We start from the raw sequence: 10,514 nt of genomic DNA, 5'->3' as shown, positions 1-10,514 counted from the left end.
GGTTTGATGTTGATTAAGGCTTTCATTCATATTATGATAATTTTGTTTGTATTATTTGCCATTCTATTGAGAGGCTATTTAGTTATATATACTAGTGCTATTCGACAGTACTAACGTCCCTTTGTCGGGGGCGCTGCATCTTTCAATGGATGCAGGTGGTTCCACAGCAGGAGATATTGGTCAGTGATAGCAGTGCACCTTCTTCCCAGCTGACTTGGTGAGCCCCACTTCATTCCGGGGTCATGAATTTTTTGTACTTTGTGTATTCTGTTTGAGGTATAGTCGGGGCCTTGTTGCTGGCATTATCATTGTACTCTTCTTTATCTATAGAGGCTCTGTAGACATAGTGTGGGTTGTGTATTGGTACTGGGAAGGACAAACTATGCTATGTTGTGGTTGTATTACTTGTCCATTTGAGACTTTAAAAATGGTGAAACTTATGGTAAAAAATTGGTAATTGCAGACATGACCACTTTATTGTTTAATTAAGGAAAACATATATTCTCTTTATTCATAAATGATTTTGGGTAGAAAAAATCTAATAGACTTGCTCGGTCGGGTTCACTCGATTGAGCGCCGATCGCGCTCCTCGGTTTTAGGGTTTGACAACTTGGTATCGATCAAATTTGGATATCTTATTTATGACGAGACCGAATTTGATATTCATTGATCGCCTTTAGTACCTTTTCTTTTCTCTTTGTATAAAATTTTAGAGCTTTACATTTATATACAATCGTGTAACCGACTAGTCAAAACTCAAAAGCTCTAGACTCATAAACTAAACAAGCATCATTATAAAATCGAACTAACAAAATGGGTAACACTTGCTGCGAGTCATTCATCAATCTTCCGGAATTTTGAAGTTTGTAGAATGGAAATTAAAGGCACAGATGGGTCCAAAACCCTACTGAAACCCGGTTCGACGAGAGAGTTCGGTAGAGGGCTTGGGTTTACCGCCGACGACCGAACCGTTTCTCGCCGTCAAATCTCGTTCCAACTCCAAACCTCTTCAGACCAAGAAGATAAAACTAAGGTTAGTTTTGAAGTTGTCGGAAGGAACCCCATTTGGGTATACAGCAACAAGGATGGTAAAGTTAGAACCTTTAGGAATTTTGAAAGAGGCGAAATGGAGAACGGTAACATGTTCTGTGTATCGGCAAACAAACCCATTTGGTTCACCTTGAAAAGAATCGATTTTGACAATGAAGATCAAAGGGTTATTAAGAAAGAGTTGGAAATGGAGACCCAATTGGCTGAAAGCCTTCAGAGTAGTTCATGTCCTGTAGGGGTTGAATTAGACATCGAGAATATTGATATTTCGGGCATTGACCCTGTTCAAGGTTTGATTTTCCCGCTATTTGTTCCTTTGCCTCTGCAATTCCAATGCTCCATTGATTTTCCAGTTGCTTCACTTTTATCGTAATCCATTTAATTCTTTTTACCGACAAACCTGTGCCAACAGAACAGAAGAAAAGAAGAGATTTCAAGTTTTTAGTGAATTGAAAATATTCAATCAATTCAATTAACTACCATCAATCTGTAACTAGTTGGCTATTCGATGAATCATCTGCATCCATTTTGTTCCGTTGATTTAGTCAGAGCCTTATCTTAGTAGATAGGCGGGAGTGTCTCCTTTACATGTCGGGAGCATTAGTATTAGTCTTGTATTTTCGTACCTTCTTATCCGTAGATTTCTTTTACTATATATCGGTCATTTCGCTTCGATTATTCTATCACCTTGTCACGTTATCACCTTATCTTGCTATTGTTACTACTTATTGTGTCTGCCTCTTTTTAATTTTTTCCTTGAACCGGGGCTCTATCGAAAACAGTCTCTCGGGTAAGGTCTGTGTACGCTCTACCCAGACCCCAGTTTGTAGGATTACACTAGGTTTGTTGTTGTTGTTGATTTAGTCTGAGCCTTAGAGGATTCATTGTAATTTAATTATTTGGCTGAATAGAAATTTTTATAGTTGATTTTACAAACCCAATTTGTTCGTCTTGAAAAGAATTTTTTTATGGCGCCTAAGATAAACGTGGTACGAAGTATGAGTTGGTAATAGAGACCCATTTTGCTGAAACCTTCAGAGTAGTTGCCGTCCAATAGAGAATTGGATTTGAGTTCCACCTTGTTGAAATTTCTGTCGTTTACCCTGTTCTTGTGCATTGGTCAATCCCACTCAGGGGCGTAGCTACCTTTGGTGAAGGGGTTCAATTGAATCCCGGTAAAAACAGAAATTTTTTGTATATATAAACCGTTGAGTCTCCTTGACATACTTTCATCTCTTATTTATGACATTCTTAGATTTTTTTGAATCCCTTTATTCAAAATTCAGACTCCACCACTGACTGTTGTTGTGTGCATCATCTGTGCTCATTCTGCTCTTTTGATTCAGTCAGAGAGATTCATTGTAAATTAACTATATTTACATTGTCTGGTTGACTACTTAATATAATTCTCTTGTTTTTGACTTAAGCTAGATTTTACTATCTTCGGAGGAATCTCCTGCTTTCTAAGCTTGTATTTTGCTAAATGCAGAGTTTGGTTTTCTGGTGATGGGGCATGAATTTGATGGTTATCCGAAGAGAATGATTCGGGAGATAAAGAACTGGGATTGGCTTATCGAGGAGGAAGGAGCAGAGAGCGATGCTGATGAGGGGTCTGATAGAAAAGGCGGAAAGGGTGCAAGGAGAAAACGGAAGAAAAAAGGCGAGGGAGACGATGAAGAGTGGACTGGCGAAAGTGAAGATGAGAAAGAGCTGCTCACGAGATCTAAGAAGCTTCAGGGACCTAAATACGTGACAAGGTCCAAGGACAAGTCTAATGCGAAAAAGAAGAAACGTTCTCCACAACAGAAAACTAGACCTTCGGAGGAAGAATATGAGGAAGAAGAAGAAGAAGAAGATGAGGAAGATGAAACTCTGGGGGGTTTCATTGTAGACGATGTAGAAGAAGAGGCGGAAGTTGGTGATGAAAAAGAAGAGGAGGAATTTGATGCCGATGAAGATGATGAAGAGTTAGAAGATTGATGTTCCTCGCAAAACGAATTATACCCTTGATGGTTTTTGCTAGCAATTGTATGTAGTGTACGTTGTAATTATCGTTTGGAGGGTCAATCATTTGTCAAATCTTGAATTCTACTTGTAGTTTTACATTTATTGTCATTGTACACGATAATGTAGTTCTTGAAGCAGAATTTTGCTAGTTCTCTCTACTGAACCTACTGTTGTTGCTACTACACTCTTCTGAGTCTTTTAATTGCGGTGCTCTCTAAGAAACTTAGGTATATGACTAGGGGTGACAAACTGACGGGTCGGATATGAGCGGGTTGAAAATGGATAATATGAAAAAGGATAAAATATTCGACCTGGTCCATGTTTAATACGGATAGAAAATGAGTTAACCGACGGATAATATGGATCGATGACTTCTTGAATATGATCACTTTTGGGAGAATTTTTAGTGTCTCAAACTTGAGTTGATTATTCATTTTTAAGTGAATAATATGGACTTTACCCATATTTGACCCACTTTTAAAAATTCATTATTCAACTCATTTTTATTGGATAATATACACGGATTTTTTTAAAGTCATTTTGCCACCAATGTATATGACTATAAATCACAACTTGTTGGTAGATGAAATGTCATTAATATTTCTTAAACGGAAAAGGTCCAAATATGTCTTTGTACTATACGAAATTGAGCACATTTGCCATTCGTTAATACTTTAGCTCAAGAATGCCCTTACCGTCACATAGTTGGTTCATATATGCCCTTAGAGTCACACAGTTGGCCCATATATGCCCTTTTCGAAAAGGAATCCACCCAAACTAATTAACTCTTTTGTTCATTGTATTAAAGTGTATTACAAACAATATTTCATTTTTATTAGTATATATTTTTCTTTACCTTTCTCTTTTCTTTCTTCTTTTTTCTTTTCTTCTCTTTTTTTTTTCTTTTTCTTTCTCCCTTATCCGATGTCCTGCATTGTTGATGTCTTTTTCATTCTCGTCACCAATTTCACTTGACAAAACTCATGAATTCCAATTACTAAGAAAATTCTCTCATAAGGTAATCAAGTTCCAATTTCAATGGTCCTCTAAATAAACGAAATTAAATTGTTTCAAAAATTATGATTTAAACTTTAAAATAATAAAAACATCTCAACCTTTAACAATACTCAAAAGACCAAAATATTTAAATTATTTTCAGAAAGATAATTTAATGATTAAAAGCCCATAGTTCAAGTTCTAGTATTATAAATTTGAGTTGTTAGTCTTTTTCATCTTTTTCCAGCTGGACATTTTCTATTTTTTTTATTAACTATGTAAATTAGGGGTGTACATGGACCGGGTTGGTTCGGTTTTTATCCAAACCAAATCAAATCAATTATATCGATTTGGATTGGTTCAGTTTTATTGGATATTTCGGGTTTTTTGTTACATAAATATTATTTCAATCTTACTTTGTTAAATTTTTTATAATTAAATATATGTTTAGTAAAAATTAAAAAATTGACAAACATATGATCTATTAAAATATTCTTATGGGAGAATTTTCTTATTAATTGGAATTCATGAGTTTTGTCAAGCGAAATTGGTGACGAAAATGGAGAAGACATCAACAATGGAGGAAATCGGATAAGGGAGAAAGAAAAGGGGGGGAAAAAAGAAGAGAAAAGTAAAGAAAAAAATGTACTAATAAAAAGGAAATAGTGTTTGTAATACACTTTAATACAATTAACGAAAGAGCTAATTAGTTTGGGTAGATTCCGTTTCGAAAAGGGCATATATAGGCCAACTGTGTAACTATAAGGGCATATATGGACCAACTATGTGACGGTAAGGGCATTCTTGAACTAAAGTATTAACGAAGGGCAAATGTGCTCAATTTATATAGTACAAGGACATATTTGGACCTTTTCTGTTTTTTAAATGTTTTGTGGTATTGGTGTTCAAGATTACTGGATAGATCGGTGCACTAAGCTCCCACTATGCGCAGGGTCCGGGGAAGGGCCGAACCACAAGGGTCTATCGTACGCAGTCTTAACTTGCATTTCTGCAAGAGGTTGTTTCCACGGCTCGAACCCGTGACTTCCTAGTCTCATGACAGCAACTTTACCAGTTACGCCAAGACTTCCCTTCCATATTCCAGATTACTACTACTATATATTAATTCATAGTATCAACCTATCAGTGAGTTAATTCTCATAATATGGAGTCAGAGAATTTTTGCTGGCAAAAGGCATCTTGTTTTCATCTCTCTAAATCACTTAATCATTACTAATTGATATATTTTGGTGGAAAGTCCCACTATGGATAAGTTTTCACCAACTAAATTTGTCTGAAAAACAAAAAAGAGAACTCATCCGGTTACTTTTACTGCTTGTTTGGATAGTAGTTATTAATTGTATTGTATCGTATTATTACTTTAAATATAATATTTATTTTGATTGTTACTTAAATTTTATTATAACGTATCATTAAATCCATCATTACATAACGACGAAATGTGTCACTTTATGTAACGACCGATTTGGTGTAGACACATCGTTACCTTATCTTTTTTTTCTCAATTTCACCCTTCATTATTATTAAACTAGTGAAGTAGCCTGCGCTTCGCGCTGTTGTAAAAGATATTAGTAATTAATTAGTCATTGATATTGCTATAACTATATTTGAGATGGAATATATGAAAATTTTCATGATATGTTAATTAATTTTATATAATTTATTATGTTACAAATACTAATATTTTTATTAGATATAGAACTTAGATGTACCCGCATTTCTCATTAGCATATTTTAAAAAAAAGATAAAATAAAAAGAATGTGTGCCTACGTATGTGCAACTTTAATACATGAATCTTATTGTACTTGTTATTAACTATATGTGTATAGGTATTTTGATATATTTGCTTCATTTAGATTAGATGATAGAACTTTTGGCTTTTCTAAAATAGTTCTATTCAAATAACATGAAATGAAATGGGAAGCAAAAATATCTAAAACTGAAAGAACAGCAATCAAAAGAAATAAGTGGCTAGTGGGACGCAAGGAGCGGTGTCGCTCCATTGAATTGCATTTATGTCACCTGTCCCTTTTCTTTCGCTTTTTCCTGTTTGTTCTTTTTTGTTTTATGACCTTTCCTATTTCTTAGTTAAACATTTCTTGTTAATACTTCCAACCACCAATCGGAAACGGGGTTAATTTCATAGAATTTTATCAATATATCATTTATTTCACAAAAGTAACTTATTTATTTTTTATCACTTAAAAGTCACTCAACTTTATCTTTGTAACTTAAAAGTCATTCTAGTTCAAAACCTATAAAATATCCAATAAAAAATATGACATGGTATTACATTTAATTAAAAAATCTAACAATAATGCCACATAAACTTAAATAGACCATATCTAAGTTAGACTCATTTTTTCATCAACCAGATTTGACCTATAACCAAAATGGGTTATTAATATTTGAACAATTAACTGGACTAACACTTTGATTTTGTGGTTAATTTGTAGAAAAAAAGTCTAAGAAATTTAAGAAAAATTAGGTCTTTTGAATTTATCTTTAAGTTTTGGTTGTACATTTACGGTCAATGACATAATACGTTGTCTTTTTCTTTTATCCAAACTATCGTTATAGGCTGTCTACGATTGCGGTGTGCAGTGACAACTTCTACTATGCAATTTCATTGTGGGTGTTTCTTACTGAGCAGTATTTTTGTTTGTTAGTATTGCTTAATAAGCAATATTTTGACTTTAATGAAATAGTAATTTGTGAAAATAAGTTCTTATTAGCTTGTTGTTCTTGTATGTTAGTGGTACATTTATATGTTATGTGAGATTGATATGGTACTATTTTTTAACTTCATGAAAAATTATAAAATGATATGAAGGATGCAAAAACTAGTTATGTGCTAGTTCTGTTCATATTTTTAATGAAATTATAGGTGGTGGCATTAAGGTTATTACGTAACAAATAAAGTAAGATATTTTTAGCACAAAATAATCGTTCTCTTCTTTTCTTTCTAATGTTCAAATATTAATAACCCATTTTGGTTATAGGTCAAATCGAGCTGATGAAGAAATGAGTCTAACTTAAATATGGTCTATTTAAGCTTATGTGGCATTATTATTAGATTTTTTAATTAAATATAATGTCATGTCATATTTTTTATTGGATATTTTATAGGTTTTGAACTAGAATGACTTTTAAGTTACAAAGGTAAAGTTGAGTGACTTTAAGTGATGAAAAATAGATAAGTGACTTTTGTGAAATAAATGATAAGTTGGATGACCATCAGTGAAATTAACCCTCGGAACCGGTATAAAGTAGTGATACTTGTTTACCCGAAAAAAGGATAGAGTTGAATTTATACGCAGTTCCGAGGATATGTGGCGTAACTTGATACAAAATGCAAGGATAAATAAAATGTAAATGTAGATTAGAGAGAATGCAATCTAGATAAGGTTATCAAGAACAATGAACCTTAGGATTCGACAAATAGAATCAATCTAAGAGCGATTCTTTACTATAGAAGAATATAGTACTTTTATTACAATGTAAGTCTCAGAAAACTTGTCCTACAGAAATGATAACCAAGTCCTTTTGTAGTGGAGGAATTCGGCTCCAAGCATAATAAAATAAACATTCAGTGGGAGACCCATGATAAGTCAGCTTTTTCATAATTTCTGCCAAGATTCTCTAGTGGGATTGCAACGGCTTTTGTCTGCGAGCTCGATCTTGCTTAGAATCCTCGATTTTGGTTTGAGCTTGATTTCAGCTCGAACTTGTGATCTTGGTTCGAGCCCGATCCTGGTTCGAGCCCTCAAATTGATTCCAGGTCAATGTTGGTTGGTCTCTGGATTATCAGCACGATAGGTCTACCCTGCATCATGGTTCGATTCTTATTCGAGTTTGATTATGATATCGATCTCGACATGGACCGGCTTCCCCGGATTCGAGGTTAGTTTGTCCCCCCTTCGGGATCTTACTTCGATACATCACCCTTCGAACTCTATCGGACATGCCAAGGCTGAAATCTATTTCGACCGTATACAGATAGTCCCCTCGTTTCTCAGAAAGAATATGGCGAGAAACGATATGATTTTCAATAGCTCGATCGGATTATATCTTGTCGTTTCCATCGGGTTCGACCATGACGCATCTGGTAGCTGTCCCGTCGGTTTAGTCTTTCAAGGCATTTAATGCATGTTAGGCGGTGGTCGGCCACTGTTGATACTAAACCGCCATCGCTTGAACCTATAAATAACCCTTTCTTTTATCTTTTACCATTTTTACATCTTCTATCTTCCAAAATTTCCTAAGTTCTTCTTCGTACTCTCCAACTTACCAGTAAAGCTGTGATTTCTTTCCGCAAAAACCCCTCTTCAATTCTACCAAATCTCTGTCACTTTCTTCTATTCCTTACTTTTGAATTCAAAAATGGCGAAAACATCGCAAACCATTCCTCAGAAAAAGAAGGCTTTATCTTCACAGTGTGTCGCCGATGAGACACCGGCAGAACCACGGCCTGAGGAGTGTGTTCCCGGAGCGTGCGTCCTTACTTCAGATTTTAAGGTTGATAAAGGTTCATCGGTCCCTGGCCGGTGTGAGCCGGTATCGAGGTACATGTGTTCGATAATCGAGAAGCACCTCGATCTGTTAAAGAAGGATTGCAATTGGAGTGAAAAAGAAGTAATAATACCTACCCCTAACGAAGATATCACTTCTTACGTGAAAGGGTTTTTAAATGTATATACTTACCCTTTCACTTTGGGTCCCCTCGATTCCGTCATTATTGACTTTTGTCGACAATATCAGGTAACCCTAGGCCAAGTCCATCCTTCTTTGTGGAGGATCGTTATCCTGATCCGATATTTTGTGAGCAAAATTGAGGGGATGTCATTCACCCTCGATCATCTTATCCGGTTGTACCGTCCCCGACTTTTTGGAGGAGAGTTAATAAAACTCCAGCGTCGGGCTACCAAGGCCCTGTTCTCGAGTATTGACGAGGACAGGGACCGGGGTTGGATGGGCAGGTTCGTTCGAGTAAGGACTTCGGACCTGATTCCGACTGAAAAGATGCCCTTTCCCGAGGAGTGGAATATGAAACGTAAGTGTGATCTTGCTGTTGCTTCTATTTTGTTCTTCCATTTATTCTCTTATCGACACTCCTCCTTTTGTGATGTAGCTGTTCCCTGGATGCCCAGAGCGGTTCCCGATCTCAAGAACTGGGTACGATCTCTTGTTTCGACCTCCATATACATCGAGCGCTCATGGCGTGATTTGTCAAAGGGTTGGTGGGAGGCCAAAAATCACGGTAAGCTCATTTCTCGGACTCTGATGATCTGAACGAGGCATTTCTCAAAATATGTTTTATAAGGTTTCCCATATGCAAGTTTGGGTAAAGACGCGGTCTTGAGGCCCCTATCCAATGAGGAGGATGTTTCGACTTCTGTCCCAAAGCCGGTGAAGGAAAATAAAAGGAAGAGAGCCTCGGTTCCCGAATATCCAAAACCGAAGAAGAGGACGACTCGTAACCCGAACAAGAATGTCATTCCTTTGACCGTGGAATCCGTTCTGCGTCTAAGGGATGAAGATGAAGAAGAAGAAGAAGAAGAGAACAATGAGTCCGCGCTGGCGGTCCGAACGAAGAGAGCCACCGATGCCTCATTGCCGGCTGGATCGATGATGCTCTATGAGGCTCCGCCGCGAACTAAAGATATACCGGAGAAAGATTTAGGTAGAGTCCCCAAACTATCGGATGTCGAAGATGCCTCTCATCGGAGTCAACCGGCAGGAGATACGATCGAAGAGCCCCTCGAACCCCTCCGAGCCGAGGGGAACGCTCCAAGCGAGTCATTTGGGGCAGCAACGATCGAGGATTCGCCTACCTTTCCTGCTTTTTCCGCAGGGGTGATTCGGGAAGCTCAAGATCTGAGAGCCCTCGATCTAGACATGCCTCACGATGAAGAAGATCCGTTTCGTGACCTGTTTACCGGTATTGAGGACGTTGCCGGTGCCGGTGATGAATCGGATCTTTTTCACAGATTGCGGCAGGCTTTGAATCAGGTGAGCCTTTAAAATTATTTTGTCGGTACTATCTTTATGTTCGTTTTTCGTTAACTTCGCTTCTTGTTTCTTTATAGGCAGTGGTAGTCCATCGAGAACAATGTTCTCGTTCCCAGAATGAGCTGCATAGATACGCGGCCGACCTACACCGTGCTACTGACGAGAGGAACTCCCTTAGACTTTCCTTAGGGCAGAGAGAAGAGGAAATAAAAGACCTCCGAGCTGAGCTGGCCAGGGTTTATCGAGATCAGAATGATTTGTCTGAGTAGGTAATGATGCTTTTGAAAGCCTACAATACGTTCCATATTTGGTGACAAATGAAGTCTTTTCCTAGTCTTTTAGGTTCATTTGGATTTGATTATACCCGAAATAGGCATCGAGAAAAGTGAGGATCTCGTGGCCGGCCATGGCATCGATCATGCGATCG

The 10,514-nt window shown here is 37.0% G+C and overlaps 1 protein-coding gene across 1 annotated transcript; it reads left to right on the top strand.

Moving 5' to 3' along the window:
* Positions 1-738: 738 nt before the first annotated feature.
* Positions 739-3,239, top strand: LOC104111602 (uncharacterized). The gene is made up of 2 exons (XM_009621336.4): positions 739-1,340; positions 2,540-3,239. Exons 1-2 carry the CDS (start codon positions 872-874, stop codon positions 3,028-3,030), a joined length of 960 nt encoding a protein of 319 aa, XP_009619631.1. The 5' UTR covers positions 739-871; the 3' UTR covers positions 3,031-3,239.
* Positions 3,240-10,514: the final 7,275 nt, after the last annotated feature.

This window comes from Nicotiana tomentosiformis, chromosome 6 (genome assembly GCF_000390325.3).
Source record: "Nicotiana tomentosiformis chromosome 6, ASM39032v3, whole genome shotgun sequence".
NCBI classification, from domain to species: domain Eukaryota; kingdom Viridiplantae; phylum Streptophyta; class Magnoliopsida; order Solanales; family Solanaceae; genus Nicotiana; species Nicotiana tomentosiformis.
The sequence above is the reverse complement of the archived record's forward strand: the minus strand, read 5'-3'. Positions and strand labels throughout refer to the sequence as shown.

Excerpts from the sequence above, each read along its gene's own strand:
- LOC104111602 (XM_009621336.4), top strand. The coding sequence starts at position 872 with ATGGAAATTAAAGGCACAGATGGGTCCAAAACCCTACTGAAACCCGGT. Across the intron at positions 1,341-2,539 it reads GGGCATTGACCCTGTTCAAG|AGTTTGGTTTTCTGGTGATG; the intron begins GTTTGATTTTCC and ends TGCTAAATGCAG.